The sequence below is a fragment of the Miscanthus floridulus genome, chromosome 2 (assembly GCF_019320115.1).
Source record: "Miscanthus floridulus cultivar M001 chromosome 2, ASM1932011v1, whole genome shotgun sequence".
Lineage (NCBI taxonomy): Eukaryota > Viridiplantae > Streptophyta > Magnoliopsida > Poales > Poaceae > Miscanthus > Miscanthus floridulus.
Window position 1 is genome coordinate 155042690 of NC_089581.1, and position 24364 is coordinate 155067053.

At 44.7% G+C, this 24364-nt stretch overlaps 2 protein-coding genes, 1 long non-coding RNA gene and 1 pseudogene across 3 annotated transcripts; all 4 read left to right on the plus strand.

The window, feature by feature from the left end:
• Nucleotides 1–2647: 2647 nt before the first annotated feature.
• LOC136540198 (uncharacterized) lies at nt 2648–7102 on the plus strand. Its single transcript, XM_066532205.1, has 10 exons — nt 2648–2741; nt 2822–2903; nt 3027–3105; nt 3180–3267; nt 3335–3488; nt 4874–5065; nt 5147–5206; nt 5730–5995; nt 6099–6204; nt 6894–7102. The coding sequence occupies exons 2-10, from the start codon at nt 2841–2843 to the stop codon at nt 6948–6950; spliced, it is 1065 nt and encodes a 354-aa protein (XP_066388302.1). The 5' UTR covers nt 2648–2741; nt 2822–2840; the 3' UTR covers nt 6951–7102.
• A 2558-nt stretch (nt 7103–9660) lies between these two features.
• On the plus strand, nt 9661–11999 carry LOC136540199 (protein ENDOPLASMIC RETICULUM-ARRESTED PEN3-like). Its single transcript, XM_066532206.1, has one exon. It carries the CDS (start codon nt 9707–9709, stop codon nt 11135–11137), a length of 1431 nt encoding a protein of 476 aa, XP_066388303.1. The 5' UTR covers nt 9661–9706; the 3' UTR covers nt 11138–11999.
• Nucleotides 12000–13175: 1176 nt separating this feature from the next.
• On the plus strand, nt 13176–17009 carry LOC136540200 (uncharacterized). Its single transcript, XR_010779901.1, has 4 exons — nt 13176–14110; nt 14209–14302; nt 14912–14957; nt 16824–17009. It is a non-coding gene; the product is annotated as an uncharacterized lncRNA (long non-coding RNA).
• A 3231-nt stretch (nt 17010–20240) lies between these two features.
• On the plus strand, nt 20241–24029 carry LOC136537296 (uncharacterized; annotated as a pseudogene).
• Nucleotides 24030–24364: the final 335 nt, after the last annotated feature.

Here is a 24364-nt window from a genome sequence, read left to right on the forward strand (position 1 = left end):
GGTCCATCCCCGTGAGACATCTTGCTCTAAGCGGTTAAGCTTAAAAACGTGAGCACGAGGCTTTGATACCAATTGAAAGGATCAAGATGCCTAAGATGGGGGTGAATTGGGCTAATTCTAAATTTTCTTGCAATAATCAAGTCCTACGGATAGCCCAATTAACCCCTTGTGCTTAGAAAAGTGTTTCTATCAAATTAACGCACAATAGACTTGCAACCTATGTTCCAAACTTACTTTAGCATAGCAATTCTACGAATGTAAAGATAAGTATTGAATTGCTCAAAGTAAATACTCAAAGTAAATGCTCAAAGTAAATGAGGAGAGGAACGCGGCGATGTTTTGCCGAGGTATCGGAGAGTCGTCACTCTCCACTAGTCCTCGTTGGAGCACCCGCGCAAGGGTGTAGCTCCCCCTTGATCCGCGCAAGGATCAAGTGCTCTCTACGGGTTGATTCTTCGACACTCCGTCGCGGCGAATCACCCAAAGCCGCTCACAACTTGAGTTGGGTCACCCACAAGCTCCGCCGGGTGATCACCAAGATTCCAATCACCACCAAGCCGTCTAGGTGATGGCGATCACCAAGAGTAACAAGGACGAACTCTCACTTGACCACGCGAAGCCTAATGAGAAGATGGATGCACACTTGTCTACTCTTGATTCACTAATGAGGTTTCACTCTTGGATTCTCAAATCACAAACACCTCACTAGGACCTTGCTCTTCTTGGCACTCACAAACGTGTTTCTCAGCTGTTGGAATGAGCAAAAGTAACTCCACACACGAGTGGAGCTTCTATTTATAAGGCAGCCTGAAAAACGAACCGTTATGAGCTTCTGCGGGATGACCGGACGCTCCGGTCAGTTCAACCCGCGCAACAGTTTTCAAGTGATGACCGGACGCTGTCAGGGTCCAGTCAGTACTGACCGGACGCGTCCGGTCGCTCTTGGATGCTTACTGTAATTGACCGGACGCTGAATACTCATGATCCGGTCACCACTGACCGGACGCGTCCGGTCACACTTTCTCAAGTCTGGACCCTTACTGGAGTCGACCGGACGCTGGCCCTCAGCGTCCGGTCACATTGACCTTCCAGCGTCCGGTCACACCAGACTTGTTCTCCTCGGTCAAATGAATTGACCGGACCCTGCGGCCAGCGTCCGGTCGCACTGGAGCTAGCGTCCGGTCAGTATTTGACCCTCCATTCATTTCCAACTCTCGATCATATGTGAATGAAGTTTGCTCCAAAGGATCTTAGGCATTCATAGAAGCTACCTAGAGCTAGTTTTAATAAGTGTGCACCACACCTAACTCACTAGACTCAACTAGGTCAAGCTACCCGTTCATACCCCCTTCATAGTACGGCCAAAGGAAAAACAAAGTCCTAAACTACTCTAAGTGTCTCTCCAACTTCAATTGACATTTAGAACTGGTTATCCTTAACCTTGCCGTCCATCCTTTGAAAACCGAAACGATTTCCATCGTAAGGGCATGACAACCTCGATTGCCCAATCGATCTCCATTACCATGACCTAACTTAATTTCCTCTGCAAAACACACGTTAGTCATAGTAATCTTGTATTGACATTAATCACCGAAATCCAACTAGGGGCCTAGATGCTTTTACTAGGGAAGCTCATCTTGTGGCTGCCAAGCGGATCCTTCGCTACCTTCAGGGCACTCTTGACTCCGACTCTACTCCGACTCAGCTCGTGGTCTACACCGACGCTGACTGGGCCGGCTGCCCCGACACCCGCCGCTCCACCTCCGGCTACGCTGTCTTCCTTGGTGGCAGCCTCATCTCCTGGTCCTCCAAGCGCCAACCCACGGTTTCGCGCTCAAGTGCCGAGGCCGAATACCGCGCTGTTGCTAACGGCGTGGCTGAAGCCTCCTGGCTGCGGCAACTTCTCCAGGAGCTGCATCACCCGCTAGCCTCTGCCTCCCTCGTCTACTGCGACAACGTCAGCGCCGTCTACCTCTCCACCAACCCCGTTCAACATTAGCGCACCAAGCACGTGGAGATCGACCTCCACTTCGTTCGGGAACGGGTCGCCCTTGGGGCTGTCCGTGTGCTTCATGTTCCCACCACGTCGCAGTTCGCCGATGTCTTCACCAAGGGTCTTCCCTCCTCGGTCTTCATGGATTTTTGCTCCAGCCTGAACGTTCGTCCCAACAACGTTCCGACTACGGGGAGGTGTTAGAGTTATTAGTCCCTATTTATTGTTGCTAATTCCCTAGGCTAGACTGGCCCCTTGGGGCGCCGCCTCCAGGCTGGCCAGGCCCTTTGGGCTCTCTTGTTCTCTCTCTATATATATGTAACACCTCTACTGTAATCTTCATTAAGCTAATTAATCTCAGCCTTTGGCTTCTATCACTCACAAGTCTGCACTGCTAATGATATTCGCTACCAGAAACAATGTGATGCAACATTCTAGAAGCTTTCTCTGAACTAAGAAAATCCATGTTCTTACATAAAGAGGCCTTGTTCTACATCATTTTGCTTCTATAAAGCCACATGCTTTAATATTTTCATCGAATAGACATATGTCTTCTGATTACCCTTGTTCTTATATTTAAATCAAATATTAGGACCCATGCTAGCGAAGTTTCACCCAAAATCATCTTATTAAGTTTCATTGTTCCAAAGGTTTTGCAAAAGAAAAGACTCAAGCGGTCTGGAAAGGCTGAAAGCCTTTTCAATGAAGACAAGGACATAGACTCTCTCTTCACACTCATATCTAACCGGTAAAATTCTCTTTTGTCAGATTTCTTACATTGTTTCTTTTAACTGGATCACTTATTCACGTTAAATATTCAATTTGCAGTGGTGATTATGAAGTTACTATGGATGGGATCCATGAAAATTTCTTGAAACTATCGTATCATGACCCGATGTTGCAAAAGACTGTGAGTATTTGTACAAAACGCTATTCTTGCTTAATTATGTTAGGTGTTTGGTTTGCACAACTCTTGATTTTCTTCCTTCTATAATTCATTTTCATACTTACCATAGCTCAAACTGCCATGCAGGTAAAATGTCTCGATATACTTGGAGTTTCAGATTCCTTGACCCAATATGTTTACCGGACTCAGCACATGCCACTTCATGGTAGAATCAGACTGGCTGTATATTTTCTCTTTTGTATTGAGATTTGACTAACAAAGTTAAACCACTTATTTCAGCATATCAACCTCCAATTGCTATCACTATAAGCCGCATGATTGCTCAAGTTGAGAAGCCAAATATTGAATGGCCAAAAGCTTTGCAGAGGTAATTTTTTCACATAAATATATTTTTTCGCTTCCCATTAGTGGGATTAATGTAGATATGTTTTCAGGTCTCGAGCATTGCTTTTAGAAAAGAAAGACATGTTGAAGACCTGGCAAAACCAAATGTCACCATTTGTTTCAAGGCACCTCTCAGTAGGATCATTCGTTGAAGACATTGCTTCCCCCTTTTTACATATTCTCTCTCCACTGAGTTTGAGACCTGTAAGTTGTCATTCACTAATCTAGTAATCTTACCAAACCTTGATAGTGAAATTACTCTGTTGGTATATTTATTTGCTCAAAACTCACCTGCTTTCAAGATGATGAACAAGTGAAGGTTAGTATTGTATGGTAATATATGTTTCTAATGAAGCGCGGAAGTATGATTTTTTTTTTCTCGAAAACGCAGGAGAGCTGCGCATCATTATATTAAGAAGAGAAAAGGGCAAGAGCCGAAACAACCCCACAAACACCAAACACACGCACGCACTCACGGCCCACCAGTTGAAGAATTTATATTCGCGCCCGGGAAAACACACAAGGCGACCAAAAAAACTGAGCTAAACACTCTAACTAATTACCGGGGAGGAGGGCAGTCAGGAGTGATAGCCCTCAAGCCCCTGCCATAGACCACAAACGGCGCTCCTTGCCGGCTAAGATCAGCGCGCCAGTAAGGTTTGGGGCTGCTCCATGAAAGACACACCTATTGCGATGGTTCCATATAGTCCAAGCTCCGAGCATAACGAGAGAATTAATTCCTTGCCTCATCAACCCATCAGCAGTGCTGCTAGCTTTCTCCTACCAAGCATGGAAGGATAAGTCTGTAGGCTGAGGGGACAAGGCCTGAAGACCAACTTGTCTGAATAGATTGAACCAAAAGACTTGCGAACACACAATGGACAAGGAGGTGGTCGATGGTTTCCTCTTCTTGGTCACAAAGGGGGCAGAACTCCGGATGAGGTAGCCCATGGCGTGCTAGACGATCAACCGTCCAGCACTTGTTGTGCGCGACCAGCCACACAAAGAAGCGGCATTTGGGCGGCGCCCATGATTTCCATATCCTTTCCCACGGGCCAAAAAGAGTAGAACCTAAGAAGAAACCTTCATATGCCGATTTAGCCGAGTATTGTCCATTAGAAGAGAGCCTCCATATGTGTTTATCCTCAACTTCCGGTTGCAGCTGAAAATTCAGCAATATATCCCATAAATAAAGGTAGTCCACAATTACACCAACTGTGAGAGCTCCTTGTATGTCCGAAATCCACGCCCGGTTAGTGAGGGCGTCCCGGACAGTGCGCCGGTTAACCCTTCTTTTAGGAATAGCCGCGACAAGTCGAGGGGCAAGGTCTGCAATGCATTGCCCATGGATCCACCGATCTGTCCAGAAAAGGGTATTTGCACCATCTCCAATTTCAGAAATTACTGCCACTGAGAGCTTAATTATTATTTTTGAAATAATATAGCAACTAAGAAATAGGTTTAAGACCCTCAGTCAATCCACATTTACTAGTTGGGAACATATGAGTTCCAGATGGCGTCGCAAGTTTCAATATAGGCCTATATTTTCACGACTTTACAAGGTTTCTAACAATGCATGATATTTTCAGGTAGCACTGAATTTGCTGTCAGAAAGAGAAAAGGATGAACTTGTGCAGCTAGTTGATACTATGGTCTCCTATTCAGTTACATACAGAAACACTAAGTTTGTCCCTCAAGAAAAGGCAAACATATCTGTAGTGCCCCATGAAGTTTCATCACTCTCTCTTTATCCTCCAATCAATGATGTCATAAATTTCAAGGTCTGTCTAATATTTCATTCTTCATTATCAGTTTAACTTATGCACTCTTATTATAGTACCTAACATAGCAGTTGATATCAGGGCTATCAATCAGAGCACATTGGTCTGTCTTTAGCCATGAAACAGGTTTTGGTGCATGAGGTGAGTGGCCCTTCTAAATTTTAAGGATGCAAAGTCGTTTCATGTCTTGCTTAGCTCTTAATACCTAGCATAACTTAAATAACTTCTTAATTTAACGCTGAAAACTAAATGCATACCCTCTTGTTTCTTTGAGGTGACAATGCATTGTCTATAATATGAAAGCAAGCCATGTTGGACCTCTAATTATAGCTGAGAAAAGCACCTTGAATTGCCAATTAACAAAATTTTGTTCATTGATTGTGACTATATGACCCAGCTGCCTCTTGAATAGTTTCTCTTGCTGTACTAACGGAGGTTCTGAATTATTCAGTAAATCAATATGTGCTCTTGAAATATTATGTTGATATTCCTTATGCCAAATCTGGTGTTTGCTCACCTTTTGTTTTGGCTTTATTTATTTTACATGAGAATCTGAATAAACCAAAACAAACAGGGCCAAGGTATACTTGATCACATGAGAAATTCAGTGTAGAACAAAGTGATTTTTTCCCTCATCCTTGTGAACATCCTATCCATGATACAGGTAGAGAAGCAAAAGATCATTAAAGATAGTGCTGGCAAATTGTTGAATCAATCTAATGATGGAGATATGAAGAGCGAAGCTTTATCAGCTATAAGGAAGAAAACAGTAGCTAATTCCATCCGTCCAGCTTTACATTCTTCCAAGGATAGTTCCAAGTGCAGTTCATCTACCCTTGAAATGCAATCAAACTCAGCCTCTAACGTGAATGGTAAAGATTCTGTACCTGCCAAAAAACACTCCAGTCGTGCAACAAATTTCTTTGACAGGTAATGTAGCAATATTAAATTATTATTATTGAGATGTCAACTTGCCATTTTACCTGCAATTATGATCGTGGTGAAGTTTACCAATTTTATTTGACAAAAACAGGTTTAGGAAGGAAAGACCACTAGATGCAAAAACTCATAGTGATGTGGGGCTGCAAGGAGCAACACTTCAGAGGGATTCACGCCCTCTGATCTTCAAATATAATGAGGTGTTCTTTCTATCCATTGCTATGCCAAAGTACCTCCTGTGACCTGCTTCCATATAAACACATGCACTAATAATCTCATGTCTCATGGAATTCATTGTTCCTCATAATTAAATTTGCTGGATGTGGTCCTAGGTCCAGCATACTGGAATATGTATTCCCAGGTTGAAGTTGTCAATGGGATTGGGAATAACCCATTTTTAGAAGTTGTTTTGCTTACGCTTTTGGAAGGAGAACATTTCCTCAATGGCATTGGGGACATGTATAAAGTAGTAGAAAACAACATTTAATGTGAGGATAGGTGAAACCTAGGGCCACATCCAGTGATACATTAGATGTTTTTTTTTATTTGCACGCTCCCAAGTAAATGCTGTCAGAATGTTTTTATTTCTCGAACATGCAGGATAGCTGTGTAGTATATCATTGTATTAAAGAACCTGAGCAGAATGCAGCTAACTAAGTGCTACATTAACTCCATTGTTTAAAATTGATTTGCTATTTAATGTCATTATGTCTAATCAGTGATTCAACCATTTGATGCTTGATTAAATTTTTTGTTGCCGAGATGTCTTTGTGTATACCAGTGTCCTGTAATTGCACTGTCTTTGGGCTAAGATTTTCCAAGACTCGTGGCTACATTTGTCCTCGTTTCTTTTGCCATTATCTCATGAAGGTGACTATGCAATGTGCAGGGTTTCACAAATGCTGTGAAAAGACCAGTGAGAGTTCGGGATCTTCTGCTCAGTTAGGCCCCACTTGATACCTGTATTTGTTCTGTAAAGTTATCTTTTTGTATTTGTTTGTGAATTATCCTTTGTTGTATATTGATTGTATCATGGATATTGTAAGATAGAATGAACTATTGATATCAAAATTGAAATTCCAATACTTAGTAATGTCACATGCAGTTTTTTTTATAACGAGTATGCCTCTTATGGCTGGCTTGCATTTCAGAATCGTCTGTGGACAGCAGATAGACTCATTATCCAAGGATGGCTCAACCAGATAGTATGCCCTTATGCCAAAACACATGAAACGGCAATCCACACATGGCATATTGCCGATAGTCTGCTCGTATTGCGACAGCATCTACTCTTGACTATTGAGACAACTGCCAAGCAAAACCTCTTGGGACCATTTCTCCAAAGTTGAGGAATGGTGGACGTAGGTCGGCACCAGCACCACTCTAAATGCATCAACCAAAGGATTTTAGATTCATCATTATTACGCTAGCTTTCCGATAATTGTGGAAGGCAAGGAGTGCTCGATAACATTCGACGGCAAACAAGTTAGGCCCTGTTTGCTTCGTTGAAAAGGTAGACTAAAAAGTATTATTGGTTGATTTATTGTGAGAGAAAAACGCGGTAAAAATCGAGTAAGAAACGAAATGGTGGGCCTTTGGCGCTTATTGGCTGAAAGAAGCTAGGCGGATTGATCCCATGAGAACTAACTATTGTGGCATCCTTTTTACATTTTTTTGGTTTTTTTTTTTTTTTTTTTTTTTTTTTTTTGCTTAGGCCAAACTTTTTTCTTTATTAACATATATACTTCTTGCAAAGATATTTTTTTAAAAGTCAACACGCAATCAAGTACGCCATGACTACGAATCGTCAAGGGGAAATCTGTAGATCCTCCTAGGTGACTCGGTAGCATACTGGCAGTTACTATTTGCTTGGATTTACTTGTATGTATAGTGTTTTTCTCTCACAATAAATCAACGAACAATATTTTTTAGCCTGACTTTTCAACGAAGCGAACAGGACGTGCCACCCATCCATCTAACTTTGTATCATATTTTTTTGGAACTAGCATCCTCCAATCGGATACCGACCCGTCGGACGGTACCATGGGCGCATCAACGCGGGGGCCACGCCACCCGACCGCACACGGGGATAGCTCGCATCTCCTTCGCTTCCCAGCGCATGCATGCGGGAGCGTCTGCGTCCGCTCGGCGACGCCCCAGCAGTTGCAGCAGGTGGGTCCCATTGCATCATGTGTAACATTAGATCTATTTTTACAGCATCTAGATGAAACACTTACAACATACGTCCGAAACAACTAAAACACTAGCAACATACTTCTGAAACACTTGCAAAAATACCAGAAAAACTTAAAAACACGTGTGTAGTCATTGCAAATATATGCAACATCCAGATGAAACACTTGCAACACATGTACGAAACACTTGAAACATTCGCTAGCAACATGCATGTATATGCAACATCTAGATCTAGTTTTGCAACATCCAAATGAAACACTTGCAATATACGTCTAAAACAGATGAAATATTTAGAACATACATTAGAAAGATATGTGTATAATCATTGCAACATGTGGAACATCTCAATCTAATTTTGCAACATCGGTATAAAAACACTACACTTAAAACATACGCTTGCAACATGCACTTTTAGCGCAAATGTCACCTTGCTGCTTGGATGAATGGAGGCTCGTCGTTGCGGAGCTCGACGTCGGCGCATGGAGCTTGCGACGGCGGGAGGCTGGCCGTGTGGCAGCAGCGTGGGCAACTCGCCGGCGGGGTGGCGTCACATGAAGCTCCTCCGCTCACCTGCTTGCTGAAGCATCGTTGTGGAGGCTCGCGGGCTCGGTGGAGGCGGAGTGGGGAAGGCGGGCGGCACGGTAGAGCGTCCAATGGTCAGGTGAGTGGGGAAATGGCGTAGCAGAGAGATTTTTTTTTAGGAAAGAGCGGCAGAGAGATGAGTTAGGGAGACCATATACCGGTTGACTAGGCTGGTCCGCTGGCCCAGTGCGCAACTGTCCGGACGGACGGACCCCGCATTACCGAATTTTTTTATAGTCATGAATTTTTTATTTGTTATTCCACTTCCACATCAAAAACGTGTCTCATTCATCTTTCACTTCCCTCCCATCTCTTTGCCCTTTTGGCAGTTATTAATACTCTATTTTCAAATTCGTAATATTGCAGCTTAAGGAAAAAGATTATAGCGGTACAAAACATCGCTCCATGTGTTTAAAAACATATTCGAAATTTGGAGGTGAATCCACTTTGTTACTTGCCCACCTAGGTGTAACGGAAGATCGAGACCTGTTCGCGTGAACTTATCAGCCTGGCTTATCAACCATGGTACGGTGCTCTTCTCTTAAAATAAAACAGTATCTACTGGCTTATCAGCCACAGAAACCATCAACCGAACACCTTGGACTGAAAGCCAACACCATAGATGTTCCGCGCTCAACAAGAAAAGAAATTTATGTTCTTTTTGAAAACATAATATTGTTGTTTTGAGGTACCCATGAAGTACGAGTGCCTCATTATTATCTGAAAATGGCTCTTTTATATAGAGAGAGAATTTGAAATATGGCTCAATTTGTTCGTTTGTACTGTTGCGGTGTTGCCCCATCCTGGGGCCTACGGAGATTGGGCCGCCTTCGTAGCCTTCCGGCAGGCCCAATGCCGCGTCTGATTCATACGCTTGAAGTCTGAAGAAAAGTCGTCGCCTCGTCAGACAGCCGAACAGCAGCTATGGGAACCGTCGGCGGCGGCCGGAGCGGCACGGTGAAGCAACTCAACGTCGGGGGCAAGCTCTTCTCGCTGGAGGCAAGCTCCCTTTCCCTCTCCCTCTCTCTCGGTTCCCCTTCCCCCACCCCAACCTTCGTGGACCGCGACCCAGCCCTCCTATCCGCCGTCCTCTCTGCCATCCGCTCCCCGTCCTCCGCAGCGCCCGACTTCCCCGCACGCGTCCTCCTCGACGAGGCCAACTTCTACGGCCTCCACGCCCAGCTCCTCGCTGCGCTATCTCCGCCGCCGCTCCGCGGCTTCTCAGCCTCCCTCGCCTCCACCCTCTGCCCCGCCTCCGAGCCCTTCCCCACCGCCCTTGCGCCGCACCACGACGGGTCACTATGCCTCGCCCACGGCGCCGGGCTGGTCACCTATTACTCCCCGGCGCTGGATCACCACACCACCTTCCGGACCCACCTCCACCGCATCACCTCCCTCCTGCAGCTGCCCCCCAGACTCGCCGTCCTTGGGTCTGACTCCGCTCCTGGGCTTCACGTGTACGACTTTCTCGATGGTGAACATGTCGCCTCCGTTCAGTGGTCGGATCCCACTGACACTCGCGTCAGCAAGGCGAAGGTCGTCGCCATTGGGGCCCGTCCTCCTGCTGATGCTGCTGACAAGAATTCACCCATCTTGGCAACGTTTGAGTGCCCTCACCGGGAAAACTGCATCCTGGCGGTTGACCCTGTGACTCTGAAGCCCACACAGGAGATTGGCCGGCAAAGTGGTAGTGCGGCTAAGTCATCGGCACCAGGTCGAGTGGTGCACCTGCCGGCACTTGGGCTGGTGTTTGCCTCATTCGTTAGTTCCGGGGCATTTGGCTACTCTGGCTACATGAGGCTATGGGATATTCGGTCTGGGAATGTGGTGTGGGAAACAAGCGAGCCAGGGGGAGCTGGAAGAAGCAGTAGGTTTGGGGATCCATTTGCAGATGCTGATGTGGATGTGAAGCAGCAGGCAATATACAAGGTTTGCTCAAAGTCAGGAGATTTAGCTGTGGCAGACCTGAGATGCCTTGGTGATGACCCTTGGGTGTATATGTCATCAGGACCACGAGGTAGCGCAGGAGGCTATGGCAGTGTTCTGTGTTGTCACCGGTCTCAGGTTTTTGTCAGCCGAAAGGATGGATTGGAGGTTTGGTCCCGATTGGAAGAGCACCGCCACAACACAGGCGAATTGACAGAGCAATCAGGAATAAAGGAAAGACCCAAAAGTGAAGGAATTGATGAAAGATTTTATAGGAGTTGTTATGTGGACACAGAAGAGGATGCTAAACGTGGGATGATACAGATGATTGAAGGGGGTGGAGACCGCTTGCTTGTGACAAGAGAAGAGATGCAAGGTGTGGAAGTGTGGGAGACCTCCCGCCTTGCTGGTTCTATTTCTCTCTCATAGCATTCTCCTCTTGTGCACATGAAGTGACCATTCAGTAGGTCTACCAAGAGAATTGGAAGTGCATGATGCCACTCTTGTTCTTGGCTCATGGCTTCATACATAATTCAGCACTGAACAAATATGTGTTTTATGTAGTCTTGCCTCCCAAGATATATCATGTATCACATGTCTTGCTTCTGCATTTGCATGTCATGGTAAATGCGTGAGAATAGAAAGATATAATCTTCTTTGATGTAAAACTCTTTTCTTAATATCTTAGCACGAAGGTCTTAGCTTTTACAGTATCATTTGTGAAGGATTCTTGATTCACTGCAATATGTTTAGCAGTTTAGTTATCATATATCTTTGTAATTATATTGCAGAGGAATCGTGAACTGAGAGCACCATACCAACTTGGTCTTGTAATCTTGTTAAATGTATTAGAATGATTTATTTTCTGACATGAAAGTAACCTCTTGCTGTTCTTATCTTTAGAAGTTATTGGTTAGGACTTATGAGAATAAATAGTGAGTCAAATAATAATCCACTTTCTTGATATTGCAGAATTCAATATCCTAATCCTTTGGGCACAAACATATAGGAAGTATTTGGGTAGACTGTAACTATGCTTCTTGGAAAAAAAACTTATTTTTGTACTGTGCTTTTGCTCAAAGTTTGACAAATCTTTCCACAGCAATGGAATGACCCAAATAGTCTTTTAATGTGCAAATGCTTGCAATTTATATAGTAATATAGTTACTATATTGTTGTGTTGTTACTTACTATTAGTAGTATTTTTCTAAGGATAAATGGGAAAAAATCCCTCTGTTTTTAAATATATGGCGCCTTCGATATTTTCAATTTGTTTGACTATTTGTCTTTTCTATACACTTTTGAGTAAAAGGATATGCAAGGTATGCTCAAAGTTATTTTTATGACAGTTTTAGTGGTATGCTTTCCACTTTAGTACTTATAAGTAAATAATTAAATAAATTTGTTGGTCAAAGTTTGAGGAAAAAAAAGATCAATGATACATGGAACTCTAAAAAAACAATGATGCAATGAATCTTAAAACAAAAGGAGTAATCCTTAGCTGAGAGTATGATATCAACTTATTATTCTAATCTTGTTAAATGTACTAGAACGATTTATTTTCTGGCATAAAAGTAACCTTTTTCTATCCTTGTCTTTAGAAGCTATTGGTTAGGACTTAAGAGAAGAGTAAAATAATAATCTAGGTACTTGATATTTCATATTTCAAACAATAAATTGAAATATCCTAATCTGCTGGGCATAACCATATAGGAATTGTTCGGGAGACTGGTAGAGACATTACCCCAGCAATATGATTTATCTCTTACAAATCAGATGCATTTCATTCTAGTTGTAGTATATCTTTTGAAGAAACTGCTGCAATTTCCTTGAAAGATGATGCTGTGGCAACTGCTTCAGTGATGAAGTCACCACGAGCAGGTTGGTTACTATTGACTATTCCCTTTTCATCATCTTGGGCAATCTCATTATCAGAGAACTTAAGGCTTTTCTTTTGGTGTATCTTGCTAATCATCAAGAAAGAAATGTTTCACCTAAAAATCGTGATTGGTGTCTCCCTATATATACTTTGTTCGACCTCACTTGTGAGCTGCGACCTTTTCTTTGTTGTTGGAGTAGTACTTTGAAAGTTCAAATCCAACCATAGATTGTATTTATCTACAAATTGTATGCTTGAGCACCTATCGTTCATTTGATTTGAGCTTACTGAAATTCATATATGTGCAGTAGATTGTGTTCTACACTGACCATAGTTTACAAGTTCAAATAAATCATCCAAGAAACTATGATTGTTTCTTATGAGAAATATCATAACTCAACTTCATTAATTCTACACCCCCACCAAAAAATAAAGTCCTATTCATTCAAAACGGCAGCTTTCGTCCATGTTAAAAAGCTTCATTTCGTAATGTTGCAACTGAAACAGTATCTGCAATAGAGGATTAGTACAGTACAATTTTTTTTAGAAATTTTAGTACGATTCAGTAGGTAGGGTGCCTGTGTCAAAATAACATATTAGATATAATGCAAAGAAAGAGACAACAGCGGGCATGTAGGCTTTCTGTAAGCGACCTGCTTTCTTATTTACGTGAACAGTTTTCTTAGCATCCTTTTTTCTTCTCTGAGCTTCAGACACTCTGCAGAAAAACAGTTGATGGTTTGTGTTTTTATCAGCAGCAGATTATGATGCTTCATTTCACGTATGATGCATGGTCATATGTGATGGTCCTAATACCCTTTCATTTTATAGCCACATTAGGAAACAATCCTTAATCTTTTGAGCTCAGAAGTGTAGCTGGACAGATGGTGAACTTCCGTATATACAGCTCCATATTTCCTTGTAGACCTGCCACGCATATTATTCATCCCAAATATCTCGATACTGGACATATAGTGCTGATGATTTTACTTGGACACATTAGAACCACAGAGGTCCAAATAGGTTTGCTTGATGATTATACTGGCCATTAGCTTTGGCGTTGTAGCACGTCATAAGCTAGGGTCCACTTGAAGCGCACTGGATTGCTGGTATTTTGGAGGAACGCCATAGGGAATAATTCAATTCTAAGGCCTACTTTGGCAGCCCGCTTCCTCGGAGGGATCCCAGCGTTTTCCCCGTGCCATTCTTCTTCGGGCCAAATTTTTGCGTACTTTGGCAGCCCACCCACCCGAGGATCTCAGCCAGATTCCCTTCCTTTTCCCCGCGGTAGGAATCCACGACTTGTGAGGCCAGGAGAGTTTCCCCGACTCGCGACGCCGCCCAGTCGCGAGGCCGCCGCCACCACAGCATCCGGCCGCCGCCGCCCCGATATCCCGTCTCTGTCGCCCCTCCACCTTCTCATCGCTTCAACTCGCGCCAACGGTGAGCCCGCCTCCGCCGCTGCGACTTCCCTGGTCAGCGCACCCCGGCTCCACTTCGCTCCGCCACCGTCGTCATCGCCGGTCAGTCCACCTCCATCCACATCTCCTTCCCCACAGAAGCTTCTCTATCTGCTAGGGTTTCATCCACATCTCTTTCTGGTTGATCTTGGAGTTACCAGTCCGCGAGCTCGGACGCCTCTACCGCTAGCCATTGTGCCGTCCGTGAGCAACACCGACATCGCCAGCAACACGACACAACCTCTGCCTCTATAGGTTAGTCTTATATCCGCATCTCACACCCCTTCTTGTAGATCTGGGCAAAACAACTACTAGGAAGATCTACCGTGCTGTACCAAGGTTGTTTCAGATCCAATTGCTTCATGTAGCTTAAAGAACTCAACTGTTGAACTACTTTACTATTCATTAGCAGAGTGATTCTATGGTTTCTTTTTTGTCATGTGAAAATATATGTCATGAATTATGATTCTTCAATAATCGGTAGAGACCGTAATGTTCATTGGTGAGCTGGTTTCTGTATTCAGAACACTATTGCAATAGAATAGGATGGCATGCTGTGATGGATTTTTTCTAGCATTACACAACAACTATAGCCTGGCACCATCCTGTCTAAAATATGACAGATAGTATTATCTGAAGCAGTTCGTCTCTGTATGAATGCATGATAGGTCTCGCCTACTCGGCACAAGATCTTAAGCAGAGTGTGCCTTTTTAATTTGAAGCGTGGGATCTTAAGCAGAGTTTGTTTTTTAATTTCAGTGGCGTCCATACTCGTCAATTACTCAATCTAATAATATGCGTGCTAAATCTCAGACAAGTGCTTGCTAAATCTCTCCGACTAATAAGGGCATGATGCTTTTGCAGGAGTGATTTTCTACCGCGTCTTGGGACAGGGTGACACTGGTGTCAGGTTAGTTCCCCCACTGTTGTTTTTTGCTAAATCGTCTTGGGATGGGGTGACACTGCTGCATCTGCGTCTTGGGATGGGGTGACACTTGTGTAGGGACAGTTATGAAAAGGGGTTGTTATTTGAGTTCAGTGGATGACCAGTACTCTAGAATCAGATTGATTTGTGTGGCAGACACATATATAGATACAAAACTATGTCTAAATTTGTGTGTGCAGTACTACGCTATCTGAATGAAAATTGGCAGCATGCAAGTGCAGTTGAGTTGGGTCGTCTGGCCTTGTTAAGCATAGTGGGTCATATTCCTTTGGCTTTAAAATAGATAATTTGGTTGTTGTTTTTGTTGTCAGTCCTGTTTAAAAAAAATAAATGCATACATGCCTGGATGAGTAGGTGCTGCTGTAAGTGCTGCCTGGATGATTAGGTGCTGCTGTAGAGTGCTATAAATATGATTAGGTGCTGCTGTAGAATGTTATAGAAAATGATTAGGTACTTCTGACTTTTTTAGACTTTTAATATTTGTTTTTTCTACTTTTAATACTTGTTTTCTCAACTTTTTTAGACTTTTAATACTTTGAATCTGTCCTTCTAATACTTGTTTTCTCTACTTTGAGTGCTCTACTTTTCTCTAGTTGATTTGAATTGGTGAGATTCTTACCGATACACTAGATTTCGATGGAAGATACATTTTAATTGTTGTATGCTTTGCTTCTGTCGATGGAATTTTTTGTTGGAAGAGGAAGAAGAAGATGAGGAGCTATTCTTTGTTCTTGGGAAGAGCATGCTAGGAATTTTCTGAAAGTCAGCCCTTGACTTTCAGAAAGTTCATAGCATGTTCCTCCTAAGAGCATGCTCTCTAGTGCTCTGTTTGGCCAATTGTGGTTGTGAATTTGTGGTACTTGGCAGTTTTTTTTATATATGTAATAATATAATTTCATATATGTAACACTAGATGGCTTTTTGGGAGGAGCTTGCTAGGATTTTTTTTGTTGGAAAAGGAAGAAGAAGATGAGGAGCTATTCTTTGTTCTTCTCCCTGTTGTAATGCCCTTTCTTGACGAAGAGAAAACACCTGAGCATACATCTTCTCTTTCTTGTGCTAAAAAGGTTAAAGAGATCCTTGAAGGACACGAGAATTGATGCAAGGAAGAATTTAGGATGGAGACTGAAATATTTAGAACTATAGCAAACTTTCTCAGGTCTAAGAACTTGCTACGTGACACACGTGGTCTGAAGATTGAGAAGCAACTTGGTCTTTTTATGTTCATGCTCTCTCATAATGCAAGCACAGATAGGCTAAAGGAGTTTCAACATAGTGCTAGGCTGTGAATATTGTAGTCTTGGTTTGTTCAGCTGCTGTGCTTGCCTGCTGGATGATGATTAGAGGTAGATTTGAGATTTAAGTTTTTGATCGGAGGTGCCTAACTGCAGAGTACAGCTTAATACAATGCTCACTTCAATAAAAGTACACACGTCAATCTGCTAGCTAGCCTAATGTGTACTTTCAGCTAGCTAGTCGGTCATGAAGCTTTATTTTAATTTAATTTGCATTTTATTTATGATCAATGAACAGAAAGAATATATAAATTATGTAACAATGGGATTACTGCTAGTAACCTTTTTCAGAGTGGAATATAGAAGGGAAAAGCAGTAGTACTATGAATATCTTAATACAGGATGAAATAGTTCAACCTTTTTCTTCAGTTGGTTGATGCCAATATATTTACTTCTTTTTGTAGTTGAATTTTGATAGGTTTAACTGTTACCCTGTACAAAAGTGCCATCTTTTTTACTTTGGTTTCTCAAAAAAAGTACCTTAGCCATCTTTCTATGTAGGTCTGATTGAATTTGTTTCTGCATTTTGTGACAGGTCTTGTGGAGCTTAGATGACTAACCTGCAACTGCACCAAAACTTAACAACTTTTCCACATTTGTAATTTGCTTGCTGTGGCATGCCACATGTTTACCCTTGGTTCAAGTTGATGTATCCTAGCAGCACTAGATTAGTTTACTTTAGGTATGTGACCAATAAGTAAATATTTGTAGTTTTGCCGTACGTTATGATCGGATGTGACCTAGCACTCAATGACACAGGGTTTATACTGGTTTAGGCAACGTACCCTACGTTCAGTTCCAGTCGGTCGGAGACTTTATTCCTGAGCCCAGGTGCTCGAAGTTTGCTGTGGGGTTACAAACGAGTGAGAATGAGAAGGGGGGTGTCGAAGGTCCGGTCGGACTCTAAACCGAAAGACCAAAAGTGACGGGAGCTCCAACGTGCGCTAAGTATTGAAACGTATGCTCTGTGTAGCTTTAGAGTTCTAGAGCTGTGGAGCTGTTCGAGTGCTCAGAATGTCTGAAGCTTAGTAGAGACAGAGATAGTCCGAACAACAGTTATCCTTTAGGAGAGGGCGCATCCCTTTTTATAGGTGAAGGGGACGGCCTTACAAGTTAGGAGAGAGAGAGAGAGTGTGTGTTTTCTAGTCTTGTTGCCCACGCCGTCGGGTACAAGATAGTTTGTCGGCGTCCACAATACTGTTGACGCCCAGATGCATGTAGCAGGCTCCATCGTGTTCTTCTGGTATGGTAAATGTCGACGCCTACTATACTGTAGGACAAATGTCGACGCCCACAACACTATTCGTGTTCTAACAAAGGTTGCAAAGCACCCTTCTGGCATGGCCTGTCAGTACTGTCCTGCAGGTGTGCAGGGTACAGTCCTCGGTATTGCGGTTGACTTGAGCGCCTTGTCTTATCTTCTCCGCCTGATCTTGGGTCCTTACCGAGCGGGCGTCCCCGGTCGGTTGTTCCCGGTCAGCTCCGACCGCGCGGGTCGGAGAAGAGCCGTAAACAGAGGTTCGATGTATTCCCGGTCGGAAAAGCGGGTCGGAGTCGGAAGCGAGCGTCGTCCCCTCCTTGGCCAGGCCTTTCGGTCGGAGACTGGATCGCTCTTCTGGCCTGTCGTTAGGTATCTGGGCCGGCCTAGGAATCGCGCGTCATTGTAATGCTGTCTGATGGGCCGAGCTTTTGCTAGGAAGCGGGCCCATCGGAGACCCTGGGTTTATGAACCCGACAGTATATCTCTAGCTACTAATGTTTTTCCTTGTTTACCTGCAGGGTTTTTGGTGTGGAAGCAAATGCATGATTTGAGAAGAAAATTGTTTTTACTAGCTGCAGTGCCTATGTGAGAAGCTTATGCAAAGGAGTTCTTTTTTTTTTTCTCTCGAACACTGCTTATGAAAGGAGTTAAACCATATTTTTTTATTATATGTTTTGGATATCTGGATGGATTTGATCTGTGATTTGGTGAATGGATTAGCTATGTTGAATTTGCCACTTGAATTAAATTTTTCTATGTATTGAACTATGTCAAAAAAATTATCATTCCATATTCTTGATGCGGCTTCTCATGTTACTCAATTATTTGCATTATTTTGGTTTTTGTGATTTTTCATGCATTATTTTCATGAAAATGTTGTTCATTATAGCAAGGAAGGATTTTGCATTACGCTGCTGCTGTCTCTGCTTCATGCAATCAATCCAGTTTAATTTCTATGGTTAAGTCCGTTGGTCAATGGTCCAGTTGAATTTCATTGATTTAGTCCTTTGGTCAAGGATTTTGCGAGTAGGGATGTCCGTGGTTATCTCCCCTGGCCTGAAAATTTGCTTCCAAACAGCCGCAGGGTAATTGTCCCGTACAGTGAAATCTCCCCTACCGGTGCGCGGGGATTCGAATTGTCAAAAAAAATCCTAGGAGGGGTTTTGCTCCCTAGGTTAATCGCCCCAAGTTCCCAAAGCAGGCCTAAAGGGTTAGGAATTATCATGTTTCAGATGACAGATGGGATCGTTGCACTTCTACGTATAGAATGGAAGTTTCTGTTACTGTTATAAACTGAAATTATGTTATTTTGCGTGAACTGGAGTTACTGATGATAGGTTCCTCTTACTACTTGGTCTGGCAGCTTCCGAATCACATTGTCTAGTACTCTGGTGTCTCCACGGAGTGTTGTGTGCATGGCAACATAAAAGCATACAATAACCATAGGTACATATCATTTGAATAATACTAGCAAAGATAAGATGGTACGTATGTCACGATGACAAAGTGGCGTTGTTCATATGCTTAGCTTGCAACATAATAATAAGAAGTTAAGAACAATACGGTGATCCGTTCACAAGTGTTTTTGCTAAGATGCTGGACTTTCGGTTGGCTCGCAACTATTCTTGTTTCATGATGAGGTCCGGGGATCGCATTGCCTAGCACTTCTATGGAGTACTGAGTCGTGTGCATGGATGGACTCGAGTGCTCTCCTTTTGGCTCAGAACATGGCGCGAGCCGTACCACAAGCCATTCGCTAAAAAACATATAGAAAACCATCAGAACATCTTGTTCGTATAAGGCCCCGTTTGGTTCCGTGCCTCCTAAAATTCATATTACATCAAATATTTAGACACATTTATGGAGTATTAAATATAGACTAATTATATAACTTGCGACTAATTTACGAGACGAATCTTTTAAGCCTAATTAATTCATGATTTGACAACGTGGTGCTACAGTAAACATGTGCAAATGACAAATTAATTAGACTTAAAAAATCATCTCGTAAATTAGCCTCCATCTATGTAATTGGTTTTGTAATTAATTTATATTTAATGCTCTTTATTAGTATCTAAATATTAGATGCGACATAAATTTTAGAAGCGAATAAAGAACCAAACACTCCTAACAATAAGAGATAAACTGTACGTAAGCCAGCACGACAAAGTGATAACAGCGAATCTTGAGAACCCCGGTCTGTCTTCGTGCGCGCCGGGCACGCCACCAGCATTATCGTTCGTCCCTCTGTGCAGTTGTACGACTCAGATTTGAGATGCGGTGATACAAGTAGTTCGCGGGTCTCTCGGATCCCATATACTCAACGTACGCTGATGCAGATGATTACGAACCGCCGCTGACGAAGTTCGTTCTCCCATCCGTTTAGCCGCGTTTAGAAGGCGCAGGCAGCCTCCATCGTACCAGAGGACTCGCACACAGCGTGACACGAATCCTGGAGACGCACGAAACGCTCCGCCAAAATAAAATACAGCTCGTTTTGCTGTGGCGGCAGCTGCAGACGAGCGTTACCAGCACGGGGATCTCTGCGCGGTCAGACTGCCGCTGCACGTTTCGCCTTGTTGGGGAGCGCGGCGGGGACAGTCGCATCTTGTCTCGCCCGCTGTCTCTCCTCTCGTCTCGCCTAGCCGCCCGTTAATCTTTTGGGGGCAGCGCGGCAGGCACAGCAGCCGCATGCCCGCGTGCGTGCTCCCCGCGGACGACGAGACGAGTGCCGTTGGGCAGAGCAATCAGGCATTTTTATCTCGGCACCTGCTTCGTGCATCTGCAGGTGAATAATGGAGTGGGTCAGTGAGACGTGACATGATGAGCCATGGAGATCGATGTGGAGGCAGGCAGGCCGGAGACAGACGGAGCGCAGGCCAGGCCTTTCAACAATGATGATGGCTCCCTCCAAGCTTACACGTACGTTCCAATCCAGGCTCCGGCTGGCCGGCCCACCGGCGTGTCTACGCAAAGTTTAAGAATGAGAAGTTTATCTTTCTTATCCTGTATGTAGATGACATCTTACTTACTAGTAGTGATGTCAGTCTACTACTGGAGACAAAGAAATTTTTGTTCTCAAAATTTGATATGAAAGATCTCGGTGAAGCCTCGTTCGTTCTAGGGATCGAGATTCACCGAGATATAAGTAAAGGGTATTAGGACTGTCACAAAAGGCATACATAGAAAAAATCTTCAATAAATTCCGTATGCACAAATATAGTCCCTCACCTGCTCCTATAGTCAAGGACGACAGATATGGGGATTTCAATGTCCCAGGAACCAATATGAGATCGATCAAATGAAAGTGGTTCCATATGCTTCAGCTGTCGGAAGCTTGCAATATGCTCAAGTATGTACGCGCTCTGACTTGGCATTTGTTACCGGGTTGCTTGGCAGATTCCAGAGCAATCCTGGAACAGAACATTGGAAATTAGTAAAGAAAGTCTTGCGTTATTTGCAAGGAACGAAATGCCTCATGATGACGTATAGAAGGAGATCAAAGGGGAGATTGTTAGATTGATCTCTAATCCTAACAGGACCCAACGGTCCAGTTGGGCCTTTGATTCACGTCCTGATCGGGGGCGCTCGGCCCACCATGGCTGTAGGGCCCCTATCACACTACGCTATAAAAGGAGGTGGGGGTCGACAGCTCTGATTACGAGGTTGACCTGAGCCGTGCTCCCCACCGACACCAAAACCCTAATCCAATCTAGAGGGGCGTAGCCAGTGATAGAAAGCCACCAGCCGCGTCGCCTCTGCATCTGCACCGAAGGGCTCCCACGACGCTGGACTGCACTGCGCCGCCATCGGTCTTCACCGCCGATCACCACTGCTCATCACCGTCCTCTTCCCCAACCGTCGCTGCCCTAGCGCAGACACCGACTCCATGGCGGACGCGAGCGGATCCTCCTCTGTGGTGTCAGGTTCGATACGTTCCTCCACTCTTCCCTCTAATCTCTTTCTAGAACATGTACTAGGACATGCTACCTATTTATATGAAGTACCTAACTAGATCTACGCTCCTAGTGATCCTATAAGTTTATAACACATCCGCATGATCTTCCTCGCCGGGTGGAAGCCCACGTGAAAGCTCTAGTTTGGTTTTGGTGAATTGATGAAATCCTAAGTGCTAACCTAGTTTATCAAGTGATCGTGAGATAGGTAGCATATTTCAAGTGGTGAAGCAAATGAAGATTATAACATGATGATGATACGATGATGATGATCAAGTGCTTGGACTTGGAAAGAAGAAAGAGAAAAACAAAAAGCTCAAGGCAAAGGTATAAACCATATGAGCTATTTTATTTTGGTGATCAAGACACTTAGAGAGTGTGATCATATTTAGGATTGATAGCTGTACTATTAAGAGGAGTAAAACTCGTATCGAAATGCGGTTATCAAAGTGCCACTAGATGCTCTAACTCATTGCATATGCATTTAGGATCTAGTGGAGTGCTAACACCCTTGAAAATGATTGTGAAAATATGCTAACACATGTGCACAAGGTGATACACTTGGTGGTTGGCATATTTGATCAAGGGTGGTGAAGTTTGGGAGCAAGGGTAAAAAACTCCACCGGCAGAGTATCTGCCCGTAGAGTGCGGACAGTCCGACGGTGCCACCGGTGCCCTAGACAGAAAAGATGGAGGTCACTGGAAGTGACCGGACGCTGGCCTCGGTTGGACCGGCGTGTCCGATCAGGTGTAGCAGCGAAGACGCTGGCATCGGTCAAACAACCGGACGCTGGGTCGCTCTGCGACCGGACGCTGAGGGTCCAGCGTCCGGTCAGCTCTGTCGGAGCGTCCGGTCAACATTTCAACCATTGAGATCAAACGATCACCGTTGAACGCAGGAGACACGTGGCCGCCATCGGGCGACCGAACGCTGAGGAGCAGTGTCCGGTCAGTAGGACCGGAGCGTCCGGTCACCCCGATCAGTACCCAATGAAGGGGTACAACGGCTCTATTTCGTGGGAGCTTCTATTTAAGCCCCATGGCCGGCTCAAGCTCGCACTCTTGGCCATTTTGCATTGACATAGCAACCTTGTAAGCTTAGCCAAAGCCCTCCCACTCATCTCCATCATTGATTCATCATCATAGTGAGATTGGGAGTGAATCCAAGTGCACTGCTTGAGTGATTGCATCTAAAGGCACTTGGTGTTCGTGTTTCGCTGCGGATTTCGCTTGTTATTCTTGGTGGTTGCCGCCACCTAGACGGCTTAGAACAGCGAGGATCGTTGAGCGGAGGGTGGTGATTGTCTCTGACTCCGATCGTGGTGATTGTGAGGGATTCTTGACCTTTCTCCGGTGGAGCGTCAAAAGGTACTCTAGTGGATTGCTCGTGGCTTGTGTGATCCTCATCTTGTATTGGTTGTGTGGCACCCTATTGAGGGTTTGGTGTGTGAAGCCAATTAGCGCGCGAACCTTCAAGTGAGTGAATCGCCACAGCGAGGACTAGCTTGCCGGCAAGCAAGTGAACCTCGATAAAAAATCATTGTGTTCATCATTGATTCCGAGGTGATTGGTCTTCATTGTTATTCATCCTTGTGATTGATTGGTTCCTTCATCTACACGGCGGTATAACCTTCTTGATCACTCTCTTTACTTTATCGCAAACTAGTTGACAAGCTCTTTAGTGTAGCTAGTTGTGAGAGCTTGCTTGGTTGGTTGGTGTGGCTCTTTAGTTAGCCTTTGAGAGCACATTTATATAGGATAGTGTCATAGCTATTATGTGAATAGATACTATCTAAACTAGAATTGTGGTAGGTGGCTTGCATTTTGAGTAGGCTAGCACAACACTTGCTTCGCCTTATAATTGTCTAACCATTTTGTTAAGTGTTGTTGTAGAAATTTTTATTAGGCTATTCACCCCCTCTAGCCATTAGGACCTTTCACCACGGTGGCGTCCGGTGTCGCCGGTGAGGCCCCTGCAGTTTGCCGCATCCTCAGGATCCACCACAACCCAAGCGTGCTGGCCCGCTTGGAGGAGTACAACGACCTCATCCGCGCCCGGGCCGCCTGGCGCTGCGGCGAGGGCGCCGTCGTGGAGGAGCGCTGCATCGCGGACATCAACGAGCGCCTGCGCTTCCACTGCTCCACCATGCTCTGCTCCCTGGGTGGCGACGGCGTGTGCGGGAGCCCTTACTGCTGCATGTGCATCACCGTGCGGCACGGCTTCATGGGCAAGCAGGCCGACATGGACGGCATCGCCACCTATGCCTTCGCGTGGGCCGCGCACGTGTCCCTACCCACCAATGTGGAGCGTGAGTTCGCCTTCCTCCAGGTGCACCGCTCCATGCTGGTGTGCCGCGTCGTGGCGGGTCACGTCGCCTGAGGCCCCGTGGACGACAAGGTGACCTACGACTCCATGGTCCCCATGCGCAGCGGCGTCAGCACTGTCGGGGCCGACGACGTCGAGCTGCTGGTGTACAACCCTAGAGTAGTGCTCCTGTGCTTCGTCATCCTCTACAGCAGCTAGTCATTAGTAGCACTGATTTTTTTACATTTTAGTCATTTTTTTGAAAGTTTCTCACAAATAGACCCCTAGCGAAAAGAATTTAGAAAATAGACCCTTAGCTCGGCGCCATTGATGCTGGCGCCGAGCTAACACGTCTCGGCGCTAGCGTCTCTGGCGCTGAGCTCCTAGGCACGATAGATGACATGGCAGTGAGCTTGACGGCAGTCACTCTGGCGCTGAGCTCGGCGCCGTAGATCTTGGCGCCGAGCTCAGCGCCAGAGTGACTGGCGCCGAGCCTTTAATACCTATGGGCCCCGCGCCTCTCTTCCTCTCCATCTCTCGCCCTAGCAGAGTTG

Bases quoted from the DNA above. Each gene is read 5' to 3' on its own strand.
- LOC136540198 (XM_066532205.1), top strand. From the start codon at position 2,841: ATGGATGGGATCCATGAAAATTTCTTGAAACTATCGTATCATGACCCG. The intron at 3,268-3,334 runs GTAATTTTTTCA...ATATGTTTTCAG, and splicing joins TGGCCAAAAGCTTTGCAGAG to GTCTCGAGCATTGCTTTTAG. The intron at 5,207-5,729 runs GTGAGTGGCCCT...TCCATGATACAG, and splicing joins AACAGGTTTTGGTGCATGAG to GTAGAGAAGCAAAAGATCAT.
- LOC136540199 (XM_066532206.1), top strand. From the start codon at position 9,707: ATGGGAACCGTCGGCGGCGGCCGGAGCGGCACGGTGAAGCAACTCAAC.